At 21.7% G+C, this 25,787-nt stretch overlaps 6 protein-coding genes and 10 non-coding genes across 16 annotated transcripts; 7 read left to right on the top strand and 9 right to left on the bottom strand.

Annotated features, from left to right (window-relative positions):
- Positions 1-229: 229 nt before the first annotated feature.
- PBANKA_1019300 (enoyl-CoA hydratase, putative) lies at positions 230-1,474 on the top strand (the record flags this gene model as incomplete). The annotated part of the gene is made up of 1 exon (XM_034565279.1): positions 230-1,474. One exon carries the CDS (start codon positions 230-232, stop codon positions 1,472-1,474), a length of 1,245 nt encoding a protein of 414 aa, XP_034421992.1.
- A 165-nt stretch (positions 1,475-1,639) lies between these two features.
- Positions 1,640-1,783, bottom strand: PBANKA_1019310. The gene has a single exon (XR_004611900.1). It is a non-coding gene; the product is annotated as a small nucleolar RNA snoR31 (small nucleolar RNA).
- Positions 1,784-1,948: 165 nt separating this feature from the next.
- PBANKA_1019320 lies at positions 1,949-2,217 on the bottom strand. Its single transcript, XR_004611901.1, has one exon. It is a non-coding gene; the product is annotated as a Plasmodium RNA of unknown function RUF4 (non-coding RNA).
- A 223-nt stretch (positions 2,218-2,440) lies between these two features.
- On the bottom strand, positions 2,441-2,527 carry PBANKA_1019330. Its single transcript, XR_002688174.1, has one exon. It is a non-coding gene; the product is annotated as a small nucleolar RNA snoR30 (small nucleolar RNA).
- A 546-nt stretch (positions 2,528-3,073) lies between these two features.
- PBANKA_1019360 lies at positions 3,074-3,172 on the bottom strand. The gene has a single exon (XR_002688175.1). It is a non-coding gene; the product is annotated as a small nucleolar RNA snoR29 (small nucleolar RNA).
- Positions 3,173-4,594: 1,422 nt separating this feature from the next.
- Positions 4,595-4,671, bottom strand: PBANKA_1019370. The gene has a single exon (XR_002688176.1). It is a non-coding gene; the product is annotated as a small nucleolar RNA snoR28 (small nucleolar RNA).
- A 199-nt stretch (positions 4,672-4,870) lies between these two features.
- Positions 4,871-4,975, bottom strand: PBANKA_1019380. The gene has a single exon (XR_002688177.1). It is a non-coding gene; the product is annotated as a small nucleolar RNA snoR27 (small nucleolar RNA).
- Positions 4,976-5,100: 125 nt separating this feature from the next.
- PBANKA_1019400 (60S ribosomal protein L7-3, putative) lies at positions 5,101-6,385 on the bottom strand (the record flags this gene model as incomplete). Its single annotated transcript, XM_034565280.1, has 3 exons — positions 5,101-5,637; positions 5,789-6,103; positions 6,383-6,385. 3 exons carry the CDS (start codon positions 6,383-6,385, stop codon positions 5,101-5,103), a joined length of 855 nt encoding a protein of 284 aa, XP_034421993.1.
- A 1,688-nt stretch (positions 6,386-8,073) lies between these two features.
- Positions 8,074-9,696, top strand: PBANKA_1019500 (60S ribosomal protein L5, putative; the record flags this gene model as incomplete). Its single annotated transcript, XM_034565281.1, has 3 exons — positions 8,074-8,146; positions 8,549-9,327; positions 9,667-9,696. The coding sequence occupies 3 exons, from the start codon at positions 8,074-8,076 to the stop codon at positions 9,694-9,696; spliced, it is 882 nt and encodes a 293-aa protein (XP_034421994.1).
- On the top strand, positions 8,323-8,472 carry PBANKA_1019520. The gene has a single exon (XR_002688178.1). It is a non-coding gene; the product is annotated as a small nucleolar RNA snoR26 (small nucleolar RNA).
- PBANKA_1019540 lies at positions 9,437-9,510 on the top strand. Its single transcript, XR_002688179.1, has one exon. It is a non-coding gene; the product is annotated as a small nucleolar RNA snoR25 (small nucleolar RNA).
- A 540-nt stretch (positions 9,697-10,236) lies between the features above and the next one.
- On the top strand, positions 10,237-10,311 carry PBANKA_1019560. The gene has a single exon (XR_002688180.1). It is a non-coding gene; the product is annotated as a small nucleolar RNA snoR24 (small nucleolar RNA).
- Positions 10,312-10,505: 194 nt separating this feature from the next.
- On the top strand, positions 10,506-10,598 carry PBANKA_1019580. The gene has a single exon (XR_002688181.1). It is a non-coding gene; the product is annotated as a small nucleolar RNA snoR23 (small nucleolar RNA).
- Positions 10,599-11,181: 583 nt separating this feature from the next.
- On the bottom strand, positions 11,182-15,645 carry PBANKA_1019600 (vacuolar protein sorting-associated protein 3, putative; the record flags this gene model as incomplete). Its single annotated transcript, XM_034565282.1, has 3 exons — positions 11,182-11,296; positions 11,507-12,688; positions 12,860-15,645. 3 exons carry the CDS (start codon positions 15,643-15,645, stop codon positions 11,182-11,184), a joined length of 4,083 nt encoding a protein of 1,360 aa, XP_034421995.1.
- Positions 15,646-18,702: 3,057 nt separating this feature from the next.
- PBANKA_1019700 (conserved Plasmodium protein, unknown function) lies at positions 18,703-22,233 on the top strand (the record flags this gene model as incomplete). The annotated part of the gene is made up of 1 exon (XM_034565283.1): positions 18,703-22,233. The coding sequence occupies one exon, from the start codon at positions 18,703-18,705 to the stop codon at positions 22,231-22,233; it is 3,531 nt and encodes a 1,176-aa protein (XP_034421996.1).
- Positions 22,234-23,067: 834 nt separating this feature from the next.
- PBANKA_1019800 (calcium-dependent protein kinase, putative) lies at positions 23,068-25,047 on the bottom strand (the record flags this gene model as incomplete). Its single annotated transcript, XM_034565284.1, has 9 exons — positions 23,068-23,105; positions 23,204-23,267; positions 23,400-23,462; positions 23,596-23,701; positions 23,804-23,868; positions 23,964-24,035; positions 24,163-24,219; positions 24,339-24,627; positions 24,947-25,047. The coding sequence occupies 9 exons, from the start codon at positions 25,045-25,047 to the stop codon at positions 23,068-23,070; spliced, it is 855 nt and encodes a 284-aa protein (XP_034421997.1).
- Between the last annotated feature and the right edge of the window lie 740 nt (positions 25,048-25,787).

The raw sequence follows: 25,787 nt of genomic DNA on the forward strand, positions 1-25,787 counted from the left end.
GCGTTATTCTTTTATGGAATATATGTTTTCATTTCCCCATAATTAACTGGGCACATTTTTATTTAGAAATAATTTAAAGCGTTTGTTTTTTTAAGAGCTTTATGCTATACATTTCCATATTTCCCTCTCATTTTTTTTAAATAAAAATGTATTGATAACTCTAATTGGTAATAAAAATAAGCATTACATACACACACTCATATTGTATATGTATAGAAAATAAAATAAAATGCAAATACAAAAAATGTTTTTTCGGGCACGATGTGGGAAACGACTTTATTCGGATATAAATATAAGAAGGAACTTGAAACTATTCAATACATTTAAACAGTATACAACTTATTTGAACAAACAAGAAATCATAAATAATAGTTCTCAATTAATTGATGAGAAAAAAAAAAATGATAATATAAATTTTTGTAATAAATATGTTGACTTTTTTCGAGATGAAAGTAGAAATATTGGAATACTAACTTTTAAAAATATATGTGATAAGAAAAACATTTTTCCTGATTTTTTAGAAGAATTGAAAAATGTCATAGACCATATAAATAATATCATATCTAACGAGGAAAATAATAAATTCTATATCAATGAATTTAAAAACAAAGATAATTATTTAGTCAAAAATTTGAAAAAAGCAATACCATATTATGACAATAAATTAAAGGTATTAATCATTAATGGGAGTGATAGCAACTTTAGAAAAAATAGTAATACATTCTTAAATTCAATTGATTTTAACTCCTATTTAAAATGTGATGAAGGAGCTAATGCTGATATTTCAAGCATGTTTAGAATAATATGCAATAATATTCAACAACTACCTTTAATAACCATTAGTAATATTAATGGTATTTGCTATAACAGTGGTATGGACATAATTTTGTCAACAGATTTTAGAATCTCAAATGAAAATAGCAAATATGGATATGATAAAACTTATATTGGTTTATACCCATATGGCGGTAGCATACAAAAACTATTTAGACATATTCCTATGAATTATTCAAAATATTTATTATTAACAAGTCAAACAATCAATGCATTTGATGCATTAAAATTCAATTTAATAGATATATGTATGAATCAAAATGATGAATTTTATATAAATAATTCTAACGTTAATTTTGATGACAATTTAACTAAAAAAAATAAAATCGATATTATAAAAGAAAATATTATAAAATATTTCAATGATATTTTCATAAATGAATATTTTAAATTAAAGGCAAATGATGATAGCTTTATTTTTACTCTTTTTTTTGCTTTTCAATTTTTATTTACTCCTACTTATATTCTACAAAACATAAAACTCTCTATTAATGAAGGGATGCTACTAAGTGATTCAAATGCATATTTAGATTGTGATCGAATGGTATTCGAAAAATCTATAAACACACCTGAACGATTAGAAATTCTTAATTATTTAAAAACAAAAAAAACAAGCGAATACAAGCCGAAGGGAAATTAGCCAAGCAAATCCTAAACACCCAACCATTTTACATTATACACACACAAAAAGAAAATACAACATAAATATCTATATTAAATTTATGAAATGTGTGAATATATAACTTTATCATGTTTTTTTTCAAGTGATTTTTATCTCTTTGTATTTTTTTGGTTTCTTTCAACAATGTGCAAAAAAAAACCCATTGTAATAATTTTAAAATTACAATAGTTTTTTTTTTTAATTTTTGTTACCTAGACTGATTATGATATTTTTCATTTTTTGAAAAAATCTTGCCCGCTAGGAATTATACATATATTATAATAACGAAATTCCAAATTGCAATTACGCATGTTTTAAAAATATTTTATGAATTATAGAATCTTATATGAATCAACAAAGCACATGCTTCCAATATTAGCTTACTTAACATGTAAATATACATATTTTTTTTTTCCAAGCATATGTAAATAAATTTATAAAACAAGCATATCCATATCATCATGCACATACTTATATCTTGCATGACTTATAGCAATTTTTTTGTCTATATCGCATGAAACATATATATTTATAGTTATAATTTTATTTATAAAAAACTTATAAATAAAATGAAAATATACATGAGATATAAAATATAATGTTTTTTTACCCTTGTATCACAAAAGATAAGCGGAATGAAGAAATTTTAATATATGTACAACATACATATTTTTCTCCCTTCCACTGATACATGGGATGAGCACAAAAACGTAGCTTTATTTTTTCTTTCTTTTGGTTTGTTACGGTATTCGAATTATTGCTTGTTTCTATGGCTTTTCAAATGATTATACTATATTTTCTTTCCAAAACAAGAAAACACCTGCACGATTATGACTTATAAATAAACAAATATATATATACTAGCTATATGAAATGCATATATTTACAACACAAATGTAGAACAAAACAAAGTACACATTTATTGGCGTACAAAATATACAAAAACTATTTTTTTTTTTCAGTGTCACACAGTTTTTCATCTCAATGTTAGTTCAGTAACACGAACCAAGGTGTGTTTGTATCATCATTAAAAAAAAAATAATAATTTATGAATTCAAATAGTTTAAGAAATTTTATTTTATTATTTTGTAGGATCTCTATAATACCCCCCCCCACATTCATTAACCAACATATCTGTCATTTGGTTGTAGATATGCGTGTGTTGATGTGTCTGATTTAAAACGAGAAAACTGAAATAGGTAAGTCAGCCTTCAAGCTGGAAAATCACATATATATATATATACATTCTTTCTAGCAAGAAATTATTTCTACAATTTTTCATAATATAAAATTGAAGAACTCAAAAATCTTGCACGCAATATTTATTTCCTATTTTCTCTTTTATTTTATAAGCTCTTATGTTATTAAAAAAAAAAGAAAGATATGAAATGCATATAAATAAAAATGGGAAAGTGAGTTATTCCCAAATCGTTTTAAAAATAATAATGGAAATTATAATAGTATATAATATAAATACATGAGCAATGTACTCAAATCTTTTTAAACATTCTATATATTAGTAATATGCACATATTTCTATTTAGCGCACAATATTTAATAATAATATATAACTTTCATATATATAATTAAAAAAAAAATCAGCTTTACTTATAATCATCATAGTTTGCTCTCAGACCCGAAAGGCTTTGATAATCATAAATGGTTTCATCATTTTTTTTTTTAATAAATCGCAATAATATTATGTATATATAATTTTGCGTATGTATGGTTTGGTAAAGGAGTTTTTTGTTAACTTGTTTCGTTTTTTTTCTTCTCTCTATAGGCATAATATATATAGAGAGAAAAAAGAAAAAAGTTTTATATTTTGTCAAAGTATAGTAAAACAATAAAATATAAAGTCATGAAAAGATGAAAATAAAATATGCAGAAAAATAATATTTTTAAAATTTGCATTGTGATAAATTATTTAAAAAAATATATAAAATATAAATAAAAAATATATATAAAATATAAATAAAAAATATATATAAAATATAAATAAAAAAAATATATTTTAATATAAAAATAAAATAAATATTATGCATAATATATTAATATTTTTCTTTAATATATATTAAATATAAATATAGCTATTTAGCTTTTTGCTAATTATTTTAGAGAAACGCATATTGACATGACTGTGCATATAAATATTCCTATTTTTGTATTCCCACACAAAAAATACAAATAAAATAGCTGCCTATTCTGTATTTTTTTTTCATATTTATGTTTTTTTTTATATTTGTCATTTAGCTAACTACCATTAAACATGTAAAAAAAAAAAAAATACAATCCCCCCCCAATGGTCTTAAATCACAATTTACATATAAAGAGAGAAAGGGCATAACCCCTTTTTATAAAATAAGGAATAAGTGTTAATTTAAAAAAAAAAACACAAAACAAAATTATATTTTTATAATGATCTTATTTTCCTATATATAAGTATAAAATAAGAAAATTATGTTTTACATGAAAAGAGATATTACATAATTTCCATTTTTCAAATAATTGAAAATAAAAATATTAAATTAATAACTTGATGATGATACCCTATATTTTACTCGTTTTTCAATTTTGAATATAATTAATACTATTATATTATTTTTAATTTTTATCGTATTTTCCTTTTATATAATATGTATATATACATTTTTTTAAGAGTAAAAAATTCATAAAAGGTAAAAAGTTTAAGTCATTTTTTATCATTTTGTTAAACACATGCAAAATACATGTGTGCGTATGTTATACATATATTATAATGTTTGGGCTATGCATAATAAAAAAGTATATTTTATATATAAATATAATAAAAACACATTTTGAAATAAATTAAAAAAATAAGAAAAAAAGTAAAATAAAATATATGCATAATATAATGCATTCATTGTTTTTTTTTTTCACTTTCTAATATGACAAATTATTGTAGTAAATGCATCAAATGTATTATTTTCTATATATTGCGGCTCATCCTTTTTATTCCTAAAAAAATATTAAAAAATTGAACATGTATATATGCGCTCATGTAATGTTGCATATATATATATATATATAATGGGAATATGAATAAATCTGACAGTAATGATGAAATTTCATTGAAAATAATTATGGTCAGAATTTTTAATTATCGTCAACAAAAAGAATCAGACGGCACTTCCTGGATATTTTCATCATTATAATTATTAACAATATATATAATATGGTTTATACTTCATCATTATATTTGCATATACAGGTATATATGTATATTTCATATATATGTACATAAATAAAGTATAGAATTGAATTTCTTTCGCTTTTTAATATGCGAAAAGAGGAGGTAGATAATTAATAAATAATTTGTATATTTTTTAAAAAATAATGTATTGTATTCATAAATATGGCCCAATAGAAAAAATTAACAATTTTTTTAATGGTTCCTAAAATTATGAATTTGTTTTAGCTGATTTCTAGCAGATGACATCAAAAATATATATGTAAATGTCACTGTGGCTAAATCAGCATATTAATTTTTTTTCATACTCCCCCTCATTTTTCCGTTTCCTTTTTTTAGTTAATATTCATGTACATATATATATGCCAAGATCTTTTGTTTTTTTTCTTTACCTTTACAATTTGGTGGATATTTCTTTTTTCTTTGCCTCTTCAAGTTTTTTAGCTTTATCTTTCATTTTTTTCAAAATCAATGATTTTTTACTCATTTTTTGACCTCCCCATTTTCTTCTTATATCTGCGTTGTCATTAAATTGCTCTCTAGATAATTTGCAAAAATAATCTAATTTATCTTGGTCTTCTTTTCGAACCTTTTGTACACATACAGCTGTGGCCATTTTTTTATGTACAAGTTTTCCTAATTTCGATTTATTTTTAACGAAACAGTAAGGGATATCTTTCATTCTGCATAAAGCTGGTAAAAACAAAACTAATTCAATTGGAGTAACGTCATTTGCTATAACAACAAGACTACAGTTTTTTCGTTCAATTAATTTAGTTATATGTTTTATTCCATATTTAATCATCAAAGGTTTTTTATCTTTTGATTGCGTTTTGTTTAAATCGTCTTTAGCCTTTTTAAGTAATCTTTCTTTTTTCTCTGATTTAGATTCTGGTTTATATTCTTTTAAGAAGTTCATCAAATCTTGAGTCTGTGAAAAAAGTGGAAAATTATAAATATGTACAGGAGGAATAATACAATGACTTAAAGCACAGATATTTAAGAATTTCAGAATTAAGTATAAATATATTAAGAAAAACATATGAACGAATAATGGATTAAGGTGTAAAGCTAAAATGTACCTGATTCTTCGAAAGAGTATAATTAAATTGGTTAATTGCAGGAGGGACTTTTAATCTTTGTAATAAAATTTTCTTTTTTCTTTGTAATCTAAGATGCTTTGGCCATTTAACATACTTTGATAAATCTTTCTTTGGGCGTATACCAACACCAATAATATTAGTTTTTCTTTTTCTTTCAAAAATTAAAGGATTCATTCGAATTCCATTTTTCTTTTCTTTTTTTATTTCTTTCTTAACAGCCTTTTTATTACTCAATGGGCATGGTGCTGGAGTTTTTTTGGAAGGTTTTTTTGTTTGTTTTTTGTTATCTTTTGCCTACATAAAAAAATAAAATAAAGAATTAATATATGTTACAAAAGCAGTGGAAAACAAAATTACCATATAGTTATTTTTTATATACAGCATATACTCATATATTTTATTTTTTAAACAAACACGCAAGTGTAAATTTCATTCTTTTAAAATGTAAGAATAAATACTGTAACACCAAATACAAAAAATGTATATAATATATGATGCCTTTTTAATCATTGTAAATAAATATATAAAAATGTAAAACATATAGATTTATATGATTTTTCATTTTTTTATTACCATTTTGAAGATAATTGGAGAACTTATGTTAAAAAAATAATGTTTTAACTTTATATATATTTCTATATAAATATATATATTTTTTTTATATTATATATTATTTATAACATAAAAAATCATATATTAAAAGAAAAAAAAAATTATGAAAAATGTATAATATTATATTTATATAATAAATATATATTTTTATTTAATCAATACATGTTGTTACATAATTTTATACATATACTACTACATTTTTGTTTCAGGATTATTGACAAAATAAGCACAAATATAAATATTCTTGCTGTTTATTTGTAGTATATCCTCCTACTTATATTTTATATAATATATATTTTATTTTCCCATACATTAATTATTAATAGTTAAAAAAAAAAATAAATAATATACTAATGTCATATAATTATTATATATATGCATACTACATACATATTATTGAGTAACTCAATTGAATATTTATATATTCTTGCATATCACCATATATACGTATATACTTATTATTTTACAAAACCATGGAAAAAAAATATTATATGTATTATTTTTTTTTTTTAATATACAAAGAATGGCAGGATAAGTGATTCAAGCGGTTGAGGGATACATAAATATTATCACATACCTTTGGGCTATATAAAATGTATGCATTATAAAATAATATTTTTATAATTTTCTTTGGCCTTGATTTTCAGGTGTTTATTTGTTTTTAAAATATGATATGCATACTGTGATATTAATGTCCCCAATTTATTAATATATATTATATTACATATTTATATATGCATATTTAATAAACATATATATTGCACTGCTATTAAATTCAACATGTTTTTATTAAGGCATAGCCACAAATTGTACATATTTATTTGAAAAGAAAAAGAAAGCCCCCCCTTCTTCCTATATATTATTTAATACCTACATTTTTTTATTGGCCATATATATGGGTTAGGATATGATGCAAAGGTAGTTAAAGTGCATATTATAAAAAAAAAAATATATTTTATATAGCAAGCCAAAATATTTTGTATATATTATATACCTTGACTGAATATAGTTAATTTTTATTTATTTTCAACCCGTGTTCCCTTTATATGCCGTCGTAAAATATACATACACGCTTATAAAATAATTATCATGTACATCATGTGAATAATTATATACTTTTATCCATTTAATAGGAATATATTTTTATTATATTATATATATATGTAATTTATATTCATACATTATTTATTGTGAAAAATAAGGCTTGCCAAATTTCCCTATAATTTTTAAAGGGCACTTATTTATTATTATATAAAATAACTATAAAAATTGTATACTTAACATTATTTTTTGTACCTTTAATGTAATAATAATAAATAATATATGTTTCTATATATAATAAAATTAATATAATTGGCAAGCTCTTAAAGTGCTTATTAGTTTGTGCATACAAAAAAAGATAACTTTATCTTTTATTATGTTTTTTTTTGTTTTTAGCTTTATTTAAACTACATATTTTATTTATGTAAATATCGAATGGATATTTATTTTTGATAATAATTTTTTTTACAAATTAATTTATATATATATCTATACTTAAAAAGAAAAGTATATATTTTTTTAAGATTGCTTAAAAAAATAAAATAAATGAATTATATTATTTATAAAATAGGGGAAATTATATAAATTAAAAAAAGTAAAAACTTGTAAAAATGGCTTATGTAAAAGTTGTAAAAAACAAAGCATATTTTAAAAGATACCAAGTCAAGTATAGAAGAAGAAGAGGTATGCAAATAAGTTTGTTTTTTTATGCATAAATAAGTTTGCATGTATAAATAAGTTTGTATATATAAATAATTGTATATATAAATAATTGTATATATAAACAAGTTTGTGTATATAAATAAGTTTATTTTTTATGTATAAGCTTGTTTATATATAGTATGGATGTGCTCTATATACGCCTTAAATAAATGCCCAATACATTCATGATATGTAGCTAATATTATGAGAGCATATTTATATAGGCTAAATAAATTTTTATGATCAGTGATAAAACGGGTTAAAAAAAATTTATAAACATTTTTGACTCACCTGGCACTGGAACACCCACATATATTTTTTGCTATTTCGCTATTTTACTATTTTGTTATTTTTTATTATTTTTATTTTGCTTCGCATTTTTAGAGGGAAAAACCGACTATCGAGCTAGAAAAGCCCTAATATTACAAGACAAAAATAAATACAACGCTCAAAAGCTCCGTTTTATTGTTCGTAAAACAAACAACCAAATAATATGCCAAATAGCTAGCTCTCATATTGAAGGCGATAAAATATTATCCGAAGCAAAATCAAAAGAATTAATCAGATATGGTATTCCTGTTGGATTAAAAAATTATGCAGCTGCATATGCCACTGGCTTGCTATGTGCTCGACGATTTTTAAAATCACTAAACTTAGATAATCAATTTATAGGAGTAGAAAAAGTTACTTCTGAGTCAGTAGCTGAAGATGGTGATAAAGAAGAAGAGGGTGATAGAAAACCAATCAAAGCATTTTTGGATGTAGGTATAACTCGAACAACAACAGGGAACCGTGTTTTCGCTGCATTAAAAGGAGCATGTGATGGCGGTTTAAACATTCCCCATGGAAATAATCGATTTCCTGGATCAAAAAATGAATTTAATCCTGAACAGCTAAGAAAAAATATATTAGGCATACATGTAGCTGAATATATGGCTTCTATGAAAGAAGAAGATATGGATAAATATAAAGCTCATTTTAATGATTATTTAAAACATAAAATTGATGAAAATAATATTGAAAAAATGTATCTTACTGCTCATGAAAAAATTAGAAAAAATCCCGAGAAAAAAGCCAAAAAGGCTGGTAAAAAATTCATAGCCAAACATCAAAAACCAACCAAATTAAATGCAAAATTAAGAAAACAAAGAGTTAAGGAAAAGGTAAACAAATATATAAACTTATATCATTATTTTTGTGTAAATCTAACTATTTTCTATTTTGGTCATTTATGTATGGGTTTTCCCCTCTTGTGAAATTGACGGAATATATTTTTAATGATGAAATATACAGACCTGACTTGAAAATAAAATTTGAGAATGCATAACGCTCCTGAACAAATATATTCTACACACAAATTATAATTTCCAAGAAAGTGGAAACATCCCAACTCTTTTTCCATATATGCATGTTTATGTGTATTTTCAATCCCATTTTATTTCGTCAATTTGTTTTGTTATATTTTACTCATTTATTTTTTTATTTTAATTCACAATTTATAGTTGGAAAAATATATCGAGAAATTACAGTAAGTAAAGGGTCCCATTTGTTGTTATAGAAAACGTGTAGAGCATTGTATGTGAACAGGTAGCCTTTTTTCTTTTTTTTTATTTTCATACCTCCTTGTTTTAAACACACCCTATATATGTATATGTATTGTATATATATCCCCATATTGTACTTACATATATATAGCATTTGATTCACCACTGTGTAAAAAGGAATAAAGGATTTGCTGTATACACATACATATATGATGTACATATATATAAGCATATATATTTATATTTTTTTGATTTAATACGCAAAATATATATATATATATATATGCATACGGGTGTAGATATATATATTTATTTGCATACGTGTATATTTCAATCATAATTGTATTATCAACCAAACTTTGCATACATTTTATAAAATAATTTTAATTTTTTTCCAACAAAAAGAAAAGCAAAAGTATATATCATGCATATGCTTTTTAACAATTTGGATATTTGAGAAGCTGGTCTTATTATATATACAGATATTTTAAACAATACAAACCATATTGTAAGCTTATTATTTTTTTTTTTTTATGATGATATAACAATTTTTGGGTAATTTACGTCTGAAATTTTTGATGAACAAAAATATATATCTGAAAAAAAAAAAAATAAATAATAAAATAAAATAATATTGCTAAATAAAATCATACGAAACTATATAGAGTTTCAATAAAAAGCACACAATATATAAGTATATATATATAATATTTTTGTATTTAAAAAAATTTTATAAAAAAAAGCAAAAACACACACATTGTGATATTTTTGTCATTTTTCTTCTTTTGCAAATGATGAATAAAAAAAAAATTTAACTTTCGTTCTTCTGTATGTTGAAGATGGAGATAAATATAGTGTCTGATGCAAAAGTCGAAATAAAAAAGTTCGAAATAAGATATAGAACTTTCTATTTTTACAATTTTCAATAATATTGCATATGAAATAATGAAAGAAATGGGTTATATCTATACTCCTTTCTAATGTAGAGCGGTTATTATATTTACCCACTTTTCACATATTGATATATTTGACAAAAAAAAAATAATAATATATTTTTACATTGCTTGTCAACAATAACGAAACATCTTTCAACGTATATTTAAACCAGTAAAACAAAAATAAGTTATCAATTTTTTGCACGCTTTTTTCCCTCTATTTTTAAAGCCGACTATTAACCTTTTTTGTAATATGTACAAATATACACATGTTTGTATGAACATAAAATTATATTTTAATTTTTATAATTTGATTGCCGTTTTTTTTATTGCGAATATTATTTAATCAGGCAATCTCCAAAGGGTAGGCGGAAACAATGTTATCGTTAAAGAATAAAAAAAAATAAAGATAAAAATTAAAAAAAAAATAAATGAGCGGATTATATAAACGAATTCTGGAAAGCTTCAGAATGAGCTTACAGTTCTAATAGTTTTCGAATCAGGGCAACCCTATTTTTTTTGGGGGTATATATATATGTTATGTCAATTTGGCAGTATTATATTTGCACACACACTTTATATGTAGTACAACATTTTCTGAGAAATAAACAAATTCCTTTTCTTCAATAAGAGTATTACAAACATTGCAAACTCTGAAAATGGAAAAAAAACAGAAGAAAATATAAATGAATAGACATTATATTATTCACAACAAATAAAATAATAATTATATAAAGAATGTGAAAAGAAAAAATATTTATTTTATTAAAAATTTAGAATGATTGTTTAAATGGATAAATATACATACAACATTATTAAATGAATGGACATATTTCGTGTGTTTTATATCAACATATACTTACATACTATCCTGTATAAGAATTTTTTCTTCTTTTTTTTTAATAAGGTTATAAGTGACATTCAAGTAGCTACTCTTTATAAGATTGTGATATATTTCAAGATTAGTTCGTGTATTTAATTTTTTTCTCAAATAAAAATTTACATAATTTGATATTTTTGATATTTTCCAATTTTCCGGTATCATTTTAAATATGTATATATTATTTAAATCATTATGATTTGCATATTTATTTAAAATATAGATTATATAATTTTTATAAATTTCTTTTTTTATTTCACATGTATTTTTATTTTTATATTTATCCATACATACTTTAATAAATAAAAAGAAAAAACCACATGATCTACATTTGTTTTCATTATAAACATGAAAATATTCCAGTAAATCAATATCTTGATTTTGGGAACTATTTCCTAATAATTTTTTGTATTTGTCCTTCTTTTTTTTTAATTTGGAATTTTGAGATTTTTTTCCCATTATAGAAATTTCTCCATTTTTTTTTTTTTTTTTTTTTTTTGCAAATCCTTGTTCTTGTATATTTATATTATTTTTTTCATCACTATAATCTATAATTAAGCTATCACTAGTATTTTCATTTTCAATATCTGTGAAATGTTGATAATTTGTTGACGCATTTGTTTCAGTATTTTGCGAAGAATAATCACAAATTTCATCGTTATCATAATAGTTAGTTATATCATAATTATCATCATCATTAGAACTGTTTTTTTCATTACCAATTAAATGAAGCATATAATCATATTCTTTTTTTATATTTTCTTCTTTGTTTTGTATATTTTCATCATTTATTTTATTTAAATTATTTAATTTTTTAATTTTTTCCAAAGAATTTTTATTCATTGTTATGTAGCTATATTTATGATATTCTTTAATAATATCCTTAATAAATGCATCACTAATTTTGTTTGCTTTTTTTTTATTCTTCTTCACTGTTTTATCATCTTGTTTATATTCATTATTTGTTGATATATCGTTATTTTTGTTTTTCTCATTAACCAATTTTTGATATATCGTTTTATCATTGTTGTATATACTAGAAAATATACTTTCATATTTTTCTTTTTTTAGCCCTTTTACAAAACATTTTAACATGAAGCTATAATAGTGGCAATACTTTTCACATATTCCCAAATCTTCTTCGCAAAGAATTTCCAAGCTTTCACTACAAAGAAAAAAATATACAAAAAAACATTGATAGCGGTATGGAAATTATAAAAAATGACTCACCATGCTTAGTAGTACTCATGTAAATAGCCAAATAAAAATAAAAAAAATAGCGAAAAAAAACCAAGACAAATAATTTCAATAAACAAACAAAACTACAAAGACTTACTAATGCTTATGGATTCTCCCATACAACAAAGCCGTAACCAAATTAAAATTTTTATTTTCAATCATCTGAATTATATGATTTGTGTCAATTGGGTAATTGGAGCGTAACATTTTTAATATTTTTTTTTGCCTGACTTGTACAGGTTTTTCTGAATCGTTAATATATAATTCAAGCAAAATTGCATTAACATTTTTGTTTTTTTTATCGTATTTTATATAATTCATTACATATTTTTGTATGTAGTAATTAATTTTTTTCTTTAATTTTATGTCTTGTAGTTTTTTAAATGTAAGTAATATTTCATGAGGACGTAAAATCAAATTATTATTTATAATAAAATCATAAAATAATTTTTCATTATATTTTAATAAAAATGGAAATGAATATTCAAAAAGCTTTTTTATTCCACTTTCTTCTATATTTATTAAATGAACATTGCCATTTAAAATTATTAGAACATTATATATTTCTTTTAGGATAGAATGAAAAGTATTACTTCGTTCGATATTATTTTTAAAATTTTTTTCGTCTAACATTTTGCACCACCACATATCTTGATCATCTCCGTTTTTTTCATATCCCATATAGCTATATCCATAATCGATATGTTCATTTTGGAGAACGTCATTTTGGTCGTTATTTTCTTTCAGTTTATAATAATGCAAAAATGATATACACATTTTAATTGCAACATCAAAATTATGAAATCGTATGTATATTAAAATTGTTTCAATGAACTTATGATTTTCCTTTAAATATTGTATGCACTCATTTATATTTAAATTTAAATTTGGTGTTTTCATAATAAATTGAGTGAAATTTTTATAATTATTATTTACCATTAACTTTATAAGAATATTATCGATCAATTCATCAATATATATATATTCAGACGACAAAGATTGAGTTATTGATGATTCTTCAATTTGTTTTTCCTTATGTTTTGGCATAGTTATATTTTCCCAAATATTTCGCTCAATTTTTATATCATATTTATTTTCAATAAAAAAGTCTCTTTTTTTCAATATATATTTTGTTAAACAAATATTAGCAATGCTAAGTATTTTTTGTTTTGATATAAAATTATTATCATTTTCATTAATATGTGTATCCATATAACTTTTCATGGTATTTTGAGAATATATATGATATCCTCGTTCAATTAATTCATAAATAGTACAAACAATTGGAACAAATTGTTTAAATGGTTTACTAATATTTTCTTCTATAGTTTTAATGTCATTTGTTTTGTCTTGGGGATGTAAATATATATCCTTTTCGTTGTCATATTTCTTAAATGAGGAATTAAAATAATTTGCCCAAAAAGATAAAAGAAAAAAAATATTAATATCTACTTTTTCAAAAAGCATAAATGCAAGCGAAAAATTTAATTTTTTAAAATAAAAATATGCACACGCTTTATTATATTCATGTAGTATATTAATTTTATCCATTTCATTTTCAAAATTATTATTTTCTATTAATAAAAATCCAGTTTCAATTTTATTTTGTTCTATACATTTTGGTAAATGCTTATATAATTCTATACATTTAATTACTTTTATAAAATTATTATTAATAATGTATAAACAATTTTTTAAATAATTATGTTCATCAGAAATGGATAAAAGTTTTACCATTTCCATTTTTTCTTCATCAATATTATATTCACTATTTTCATATTTTATATCTTTACTATCTAATATATTTAACCCATATTTTTTTTTATTTCCTTTTATATTTGTCATAACAGTTTCGTTTAATATTTCTTTAAAATTTAATATTTTTTTTGGAGATTTTTTTTCTTGTCCAAAATCATCAAAATTTGAAAATCCACAATTATTATTAGAATTATATAAATCATATTCATCATTATTTTCAAAATTAAATAGTTCACCTAACATATTTCTTCCTCCAATACTAACAAAATTAACTACTAAATTTATTTCATTTTTGATATCAATTGTTTGTATATGTTGTTGGTTGTTTGTGTTATAAAAATTCAATACACCTTTTGAACTTAAGCAACATAAAAAAAATCGAAATGATATTAGTTGAATTATATTACTTGGTAATATAATTGTATTTTTTCGTGAAGGCATAGAGGTTTCAACATCATAAAATACACCAATGTTTAAATCACAAACAATAAAAATTTCATGAATATTAATTAAAGTTATATATTTATAGGTTTGTTCAAATTCATGGGAATATAAAAGCACCCTATTATTATTGTTATTTGTGTGCCTATTATTACACAAATCTTGTAAATAATAATTTTTATTTATCGCTAAAAATAAAGAATTATTTATCCATAAAAAACAAGTTAAAATATCCAAACATTGCATATCTTTATATAATTTATAATTATTATCAACATATTTATAAAAATATAATTTTTTTTTTTTTTGTCCATATAATAATAGTTCAAATCTTCTATTTTCATTTATTGTAAATAAATCTACATTTTTGGAAATTAAATTATAATTTGGGAAATTGGAATTTTTTATAAAATAAATATGATCATCAATTAAAATTAATAATATGAATGTATTATCACATTCTACTATAATTATTTTACTTATCTTTTTATCTTTTTTTATTAAACAACTATCAAGAAATTTTAGCTCAATATTATTACTATTTCTTTCTTTATTCTGAATTATTTTATAACGATATATGAACCCTTCTATAGTACATACAAACATATACTCATTATATGAACATCCTAACGTTATTTCATAACTTAATTGACCATTAACATCTTCAACTTTAAATAGTTCCATCCTTTTTTTTTTCTTTTTTTTTTTATATCATAATATCAAAATGTTTATGTGCGCATTTCTTTCACAAACTTATGATTATATCTTTATCACTTTCAAATGTATTAAGTAATTATTTCGTGGCGTTTTTCCTAAAATACATTGGTTTTTATTTATTTTAGTCCCTATCAGAGATATAATAAAATAAAAAGTAAAATGAAAGTTGATTATAGAGCTATTCAAAATATCTATACATGTATAACAAATACACTACTCGAAAATATAATAATAAATCCCCATAATTACATAAAAAATCGATTAAATTTGTTAAAATATAAAAGGTATACTTAGCTTTCAAAATTAGTTAAATTTTGTAACGAATAAATATGTAAATGACTGTATGAATATCATTTTTTTTGAATACTATAAACAAATAAATAAGTCACTAACCAATTGAGTGGGCACGGAAACTAAAAAAAAAAAAAAAAAAAGCAAAAAATCGCAAAAAATTATAGGCACACTGTTTAATATTTCTCGTATTTTTTTAATTTAATTTTTTTTACAATAATGAACATTTTCTGTAATATTTTTTTATTTTATTATTTCACAAATATACATATATTATATACAATTAAATTGTAAATGTAATAAATATATACTTTAATTATGTGAAAAATTTATGGAAAAAAAAATACAAAACAATGGTATATTGTTAATTGTCCACTGTCATAACCTTAATTTATGATGGATACAAATTTTAGGAAAAATTGAAACCCCACATTTTATATATATGCACATATTTATTTTCAAGTTTTTTTAGAATAAAATATTTTTAATGAAGTAACTTTTTATAAGGTTGGTGATATAATAATTATATTTTAAAATGTAGAAAAGTGTCGAATAAATATGTCTATGTTTCAACTTGCTAAATCGTGAATATTCTATTTATAGAGACATATATCCAATTAATACAAAAAAAATAAATATACGCATGAATATGCATATATATATATGTATACCCCCCTTTTTATTTCCTAATTATAATTTTTGAATGTATAATACATAATTGAATAAATGAACAATCATATATATCTAAAGAATAAAGCGCCACAACATATGTTGTTATTTTTACTACTTTTTCACAATTTTAATAATTCACATTTTTTAATATATTTAAAATTTATTGAGATAATATCAGGGTTATATATGTTGCAAAATTCCAAAATGAGGGAATAAAAAATAAGGAATAGGTCTATATACTATTAATATATATATATATATGATGAATATAAAAGTTAGTATTATTTTTTCAACTAATTTATCAAATTTTAATTAGAAATGCAACATATAAAACCGGAGTTATACTTGGGTATATATATTCATATATATATTGGGATTAAAAAAATAAAAAAAATAAAAAAAATAAAAAAGTATATAATCTATATACAACCATTCTAATATAATTTTTGTTGAGTAATAAAATAAAACAGCAATTCCTATATATGTACGTATGTATGCATATTCATTTAAGCATAAAACATATATGCTCGAATTTTGTATACATGCATATAATAACATTGTTTGATAAACAATATAGAAAAATAAAAATTCCCAAATTTATACCAATTTGTAGATAAAGTAACATTAAATGGGACTATTTAAAATTTTTAAAAATACAAAAATAAGGAAAAAATATTATAAAATATAAAAATATATTAGGAATAATATTAATGATTGACAAAAAAAAATATAAAATATAAAACGCTTACAAATATGCATTATAAATTTATTATATATGTACATATATTATAAGATAAAAAATAAAATATCGTATTTTACAAAAAAAACTTGTTCCTTGTTTTTTTTTTGAATACAAAAACGCAATACAATCAATATAATAATAATTTTAATTTTAAAGTTTGTTAATTTTATATTTTAAGCAATATATAGATAGCATTTTGTAATGCAATGTTTATGTAATCGCTTAAGCAGCGTAACTATATTTTTATTGTAAATCCAGATAATAATATAATATGTAATATGCAATATATAATAAATATTATAATTATAAATAATTTGAATACTTTATTTTGCCTTTTTTATTTTAAATAAACTTGGATATATTTTGCTATATTTATATTTCATATCAACAAGTGAATTCAATATCAAATAAACGTGCATATATATATATATATATATACACGGAATAAAACTTGCTTATAATATATATAGGCATATATACATATATATATATATATACTATATACATTATATGTGTATATAATTATAAGCAACTTTGTAATATTAAATGCAGTCACCTTCCCCTCCAAAAAAAAAATATACATAATATATGCAATTTTTTTTTTCCCACAAATTCCTTTTTATTACTTAATTGAAACATATGCTAAATCGTAGATAAGCATAAACCTGGTTTAAATTGAAGAAGCAAATATATAAATTTATTGATGAGTTAATAAAACATACCTTTATATGGATATTTATTTTTAACTGTTTATATATAAAAAATATATATAAAATAAAAAAGTGAAAAATACAAAAATAATGCATTATATATATTGCAAGGTTGAATACACATGCACATTTATATAGATATATGTACTTATATATTTATGCATTTATTTTATCTCCATATTTTGTCACATTCTATGATATATATCTATTGATATGATTTACAATTATTGTACTTATTTAGCTAGCTAAAAAAAATAAAAAAAAACAATATGATGGTAAATTAATATATAACAGAAACGAAGGAATATCGTCTATCAATATTTGTGTTAATGTGGAATAAGCCTATATTTATAAACATATATAAATTAATACATATATAATATATACACTTTTCTATATTTTTTTAAAAATTACGAATAAAAGTTTATATTTTTTTCTTTTTACCGCTTTTCATTTTTTTATTTTTGACTGGCATTTATCATTATCATCAAAGAAAAAAAAAATAGCATTAGAGCTACAACTGCAGATACATATATAAACCGATAAAGTTTTCGTGGACATTTATGCCAAATAAAACATCAAATAATAAAAATCAAAATAATTGGAAAAATGAATAAATCATCTGATGCAAAACCTTATAGTAATAAAATAAAAAATAAATTCCAGGCATTTTTTTACAAAAATAAATATTCTAATATCAAAACTGGAAATAACAATGTCCAAAATGGAAATGAAAATCTTGGAAATGAAGCTTCAGAAAATCGAAATAATACTATTGAAAGTGAAAATGGAGTAAATGATAATTTTAATGCTATTTTTAATCAAGACAATAATAATTTTTTTTACAAAAAAAAAAATGCTGTATCAAACCAAGTAAATAATACAAAAAATATGGATAACAATAAAAAAATAGGAAATAACGATACGAATAATTTTGATGGAAATACAAATGTTATGGGCTATAACGATCAAATATATCATTATGATAAAAAAAAAGAAACAAATAGAGCAAACGAAATGGCAAAATATTGCTTAGATTTGAATAATAATGATAACAAACCAACTATTGAGCATATAAACAATCAACCAATTATTCAGGATAGCAATCATAATAGAGTAGTTGTTTCAAATACTAGTAATAAAACTCCATATAATAATAATAATATAAGCCATCGAAATGAATTAAAAAATAACCATTATGCAGATTATTTTAATTATATGCATGATTCTACAAATAATCAAAATGGAGCAGATAATGGTGATGCAAATAGAACTTATGAAAATTATGTCAATTATAATCCATCCAAAAATGTTAATAAATATTTTGACATAAATGATAATTCGGCATGTGCTAATATTTCTGGACAAAAAAAAATTAACTATTATAACACAATCAATGATTCTATAGAAGCTTCAAATAGAAATTTAGTAAATAGACCTGCTGTTTTATATGCAGATATTAATGAAAAAATAGTTAATACAAATAGTGGCGAAAATAATTCAAATAACCATCATAAAAATTTGCAAACTAATGATAAAAAGAATGGAATGTTACATATTGTAAATGACAATGTTAGACAAAATAATGATCAAACAAATGGAAATAGATGCCTTAATAGTCATTTAAATAATCGAAGAAATAAAAATGGAATTAATGGAAATGTTCATGAAAATTATCGCCACAATGAAATTGAATGTAATTTAGATAATATGAATAATATTGATGACGATACTTTAAATCCACCAAATGGAAGGGGAATTCATAATGAATCAAATAATAACACACATTCCCATGGAAATAACATGCATAATAATCGAAGTATAAGTATATGTAGTAGTAGCCATAACAGTATATATAATGTGAACAATATAACTAATAACAATACATATAAAACAAATGATTTGGTTAAAAATCATTTATCAAAAGAAGATGAAAATAATAGAAGAAAAAATACTAGTTCGTATAATATAGAAAATGTAAATAATAGTAAAGTTTTAAATAATCAGAATGGAAATGCATATAACATTGCATATATGTTTATATATCAATACTATTATGTGTTACATACTAAGAAAGAAATGATGTATAATTTTTATTCAGAAAATGCAATACTTTTATTAAGTTATAATAATAAAAATATTGAAGAAGAAGTAGAAGATGCGTCACGAAATGGTAAACAAAATAATAAGCAAAATATAAAAGCTGATAATAATACATTTTTTAAATTAGATGATATAAATATTGAGGGAAGTCAAAAAAATGAAAATATGATAAAATTAAAAAATAGGCAAATGATATCAGAGTATTACAAATATATAGACGTAAATGAATGTATTGTTCACATACAATCGATTGAAGTTATTAATTTACATGATGAAATATATATGTATATTTATGGTAAAATTAACAAAAGTAAAACTTCAAAGGTTTATCATTTTTTTGTACAAAATATTCATTTACACAAATATAATGCTTATCAATATTATGTAGATGTAGATTTTATACACTATTACAATACATATGTATATGCATTTGATGGCGATTTTATTGAATGGAATACTGACTCTCAAATAGCAACTTATAATGAAATAAATAACGAAGAAAAAGAAAAAAAAACAAAAGGAATACATAATGTAAATGGAACTCCTCTTATTATCTCTAAAGACGATTCTTTAAATAATCAGAATAGACAAAATTATAATAAAGGAAATAAAGATCCACTATTATTTCAAGGAATTGAAAAAAATGAGCAAAACAAAGAATATGGTTCAGAGAATTTTTACGAAAATTGTGAAGAAGATGCAGAAAACAATAATAATAGTAGTGCTAGTAGCAATAATGATTTTTATATGAATAAATTAACTAATGAAAAAAAAAAAAAAAAAAAAAAAAAAAAAAAAATAACCCAAGATAATGAAATTATTGGAGATAACATAACATCTATAGGAGATGAACAAAAAAAATTATTTACTGAAAATAATATTAATAAAAATATTGAAAAAGGAGAGAAAAAAAATAGTAATAATACTTGTCTTGTCACAGTACAACAACAAAATGGTGATGATATTTTGTTAACAAATGAAACGAAATACGCAAGCAATCAATGCCTAACTAATACAAAAGATAAAAACAATATTAATGGAAAGCTGAGGAGTTATAGTAGTGAAATAGGACAAGAACATGACGGGAAAATGGGCACAAAACACATGAACAATCCTAATTCTATAGTTGGAGGAAATAAATTAGAAAATAATAAAAAATCTCAAAAAAACGAACAGAAAGTATGGAATGTAGAAAAATGTGTTGATAAATTTCCGAAAATGGAAAACATTTTAAAAGAAGAAGAAAAAAAAAAAAATGAAAAAAAAAAAGGAAAAAATAATAAAGTTGATCCAAATAGTTGGGTATTCAGAGTTATGAAAAATAATCAACCAGATCCAACACCCAATAACAATGAATTAAACGAAAAATCAGTGAATAATAACAATAATAATAATAAAGAAAACGAAGCTGGAAAAATGAAAGGAAAAAAAAACCCAGAAAATAATAAAAATATTGAATATAATAATAATATTGTAACTGATAATAATGAAAGTGATGGAAACATATCTGCTAGCGATGAAGACGAAAAGGATACAAATGAAGAAATAAATGTAGTTGATAAAAAAATAATAATTCATAATATTCACAAAAATATGGATAAAAAAAAAATAAACGATTGTATTATAGATAGATTGAAAAACTATAATGATGGGCATGCTGTACAAATAGATATATATCAAAGATCAGCAAAAAAAATATTCCCTAATACATATAATTATCAAAATAACTATGATAAATTTTCAGAGTATTTTTATGCCATAGCTGAGTTAGATTGTAGACAAAGTCAACAAATTTTACTAGATGTGGGGTTATATTGTAATGGGATCAAATTAAATATCGAACATTTTAGAGAGAAAAAAAAAACAGATATAAAAAAATTCAATAAAAAGTTTAACACTTTTAATAATAATATAATAGATTTAAACAAAGGAAAAGATTACAAATTTAAAGGTATGCATTATCGAGGAACAATGCCAACTCCTATAACAAAGCCTACTCCTTTTAAAGGAAAACGAGAAAATATTTTTGTAAAATAAATATAGGGAAACAAGAACAAATTATCTGGCATATTATATTCACACATATGGCAAATCAAAGTGTGCATCTTTTTTTTTAAGCCATGCACAAATTTTTATACACGTGTGAAATAAAAATATTCCAAATATATAATAAAAGGAATATTATTTGTTTTTTTTTTTTATTCTTTTTTTTTCACATTTTTATTTTTCATTTTTATTTTTATTTTTCATTTTTATTTTTCATTTTTATTTTTCATTTTAAAATGCCTCGAAAGCCACAAAAACCAAATAGTGTAAAAAGAGTATGATTATATGCTAAGAAAGAAATTTAAGAAAAAATGTTTTTCATAATAAAAAAAATTTACCACACTTGTCCATACATATACAAGTATGTATTGGAGTGCCAAACAATTAGGTTATATTGAATATGCACATTTTTAGGTCATATTATTTCCTCATAAAAACATCAAATGAGTATAGCATAAATAAAATGATTAAGCAAATGTCATAATGAATAATGCGCATTTGTGAGAAAGCGTTGAAATAGTACAAAAAAAAAAAAAAAACTAGCCAAACGGATAGCTAGTTATATGAATAGCTAACTAAACGAATAAACAAGTAGCTGACGCATATATGCACACACATTGCGTTCATTTTAAGCATACATTATATACTAAGAAATATTTAATTGTGATATGCAAAAATGTAATCATACAAATCGAACGGATTGCATGATTTGCATATTTCCTATAAAGCTTGAAAGGAAAACAAAAATAAAAAATAAACATAAAATGAAGTGCGAACAAATGCCAGAGCTACAAATAAAAATGCCAATTTTTGATGTGAAGAAATTTATTCCATTTCCAATTTAATCCATGGATGATTGAGTGCTACGAAAAATATAAAAGGGTCCACAATGCATATGTATGTGTGTATATGCATAATTTATTGTCCAAAAAAAAACATAACATTCTTTAATCGTGGTTACCTTCAAATGCTGTAAGCCTTTTTCTTTCATTCCGCTCAAGAAGTTTTTTTAGAAAATCTATGGCCTTTAAATAAAAAAAAAAACTATTAATATTAACGTTCATGTAAAATTTTTTATAATTTTCATTACACTTTATTTAATAAAAAAAAATAAAGTGATGTAAAAAAAGTTTTACTACGTTTAAATAGAAAATAACCTCAACTGATAAAGAAGAAAATTCGTTGTCTTTCCAATTTATATTTTTGTTTAATATTTCATCCTTAAATTAAAAATAAAATAAAATAAAATAAAACATATATGAATAATTGTATAAGTATAATATAAACCCTGTGAATAATCTTCTATTTTTATTAATAATTAAAAAAATATATTATATTTTCAAACATTCTTACCACAATTTTTTGTGTGTTTTTTCCTTCAAATGGATATTTTCCTGTTAACATAAAAAAAACCATTACACCAAGGGCCCAGATATCTGATGACATTGTATATTTTTTTCTAAAAAAAAAGGAGGGGATGTAAAATGTTATTTGTTTGTAATAGTATCGCTTTCATATATATGTTGTGTGATTTGTTTTTTTTGCCTTTTTTTTAATTTACCTTATCAATTCTGGGGAAATATAATGAGGCGATCCACATAACTCAGTTAAATATTCGCAATTAACCTTATTATTAAAAAACGTGAAATAAAAAATAAGGTAAAAATTATAGGTATATATTGAGGTATAAAAATATATACATACATAATATATATATTTACCGTTTTGGCCATTCCAAAATCTATTAATTTAATATTTTCTGTATTTTTATTTTTAAATAAAAAATTTTCTGCCTTAAAGATAAAAAAAGGATACTCGATTATAAAATGTAAACAAAGCAACAACCAATGATATGTAATAAGAATAAATAAGTTATGAAATAATATTACAAATTTTCATTTTATTTTTATTATTTTTTACTTTAATATCTCTATGAATAATATTATTTGAGTGTAAATATTCTAAGGTGCAGCAAACCTGAAAATAGCAAATTGGAAAATGAAATGGGATGTATTAGGGATAATTGAAAAAATATATTCGACATATAAAAATGTGTTAATATAAACAAATTAATAAATGGACAAAAAGGATAATACCTGACGAACAATTTGAATTGATTCACTTTCCAATAAACATTTATTTTTAACAATTTTATAAAATAATTCGCCCCCTTCGCATTTTTCTAAAACTATATAAAACTTATTTTTGTCTTCGAAAAAATCTTTGAGTTTTATAATATTTTCGTGGCTCATTATAGATAAATAATTTATTTCATTTTTAACCATCTTTTCAAAATTTGAATTTTTTTTATGTTTTTTTTTCTTCTTAATTATTTTAACGGCATATATTTCGTTTGTCTTTTTGTTAGTACATTCTCGTACAACCCTAAAAAAGAAAAGAAATAAAAAAATAAAAAAGTAAAAAAAGAAAAAAAGAAAAAAGAAAAAAAATATCTATTAACTAAGCTGAACAAATCATAATAGACATATAAATTAAATATAGAAAAGACTCATATATATAATACAACGTATTTCTGTAAACATTCATCATGTGTTTATAGAGAATAGGCACTATTTTGTTTTGTTTTATTGTATGATTTTTTATTTTATTTTGTCATTTTTTGGTGTTATTTTTTGTCTATCAATAATTATTTATAAATATTTGCACACACAAACATGTTTATATATATGAAATTGTATATTACCCAAAAGATCCACATCCTAATATTTTCCCAAATTTATATTCATTTTTTTTATTCCCTTCATAATTATAACTCTTTAGTAATTTTTTAATTATATTTCCCATTGTTGTTTATAACATTTCATGAATTTTGTTAATTTAAAAAATAAATATATATAATAAAAAAAATAATTTTTCTTTTTCCTAATAAAATAGTAGTTTATTAGTTCTATATCTTCGCCACTTATTATGTTATTTGATTCATTTTATGTTTGTATGATTAAAGAAAAGTGTTGTTTTACTGTTGATAATAATACATGGTTATACACATATAGTAGCTACGTTTGTTTTATTGTCATTTTTCTCTTTCTCTTTTTTTAAATACTCAAAAAAAAAAGAAAAAGAATAATTTAATTAATAGGGAAAATAAAGTTATAAAAAAAACAAAAACATCAAATAATGCTTAACAGAAAAAAATAATTAATCCTTAAAAATATGTCATTATAAATATGTGCATATTCATAATATAAATAGAGCTTAATTAGTAAAAATCTGTGTAACTGTAATATTGTTACAGTTTATAAAATTCGTTAATTTGTATTTTTCTCGTTTTTTTTGTAATTAAAATTATATATTAACAAATACAAAGCATATGCAGCAACATATGTGCATTCCGGGCATATACAATAAATTACACATTAACTATTTTTGAAAACAAATGCCAAACTAATATAAACTGTGTAAAAATAGTAAATATATATATGTATAATGTGGTTTAATGTTTTGTACAAATATAACTATATATATGCTTATATCATATATAAGGCCAAAAGCATGTACACAAATTTAGAATTAGTAAAAGGCTT

The sequence above is a fragment of the Plasmodium berghei genome (assembly GCF_900002375.2).
Source record: "Plasmodium berghei ANKA genome assembly, chromosome: 10".
Classification (NCBI taxonomy): domain Eukaryota; phylum Apicomplexa; class Aconoidasida; order Haemosporida; family Plasmodiidae; genus Plasmodium; species Plasmodium berghei.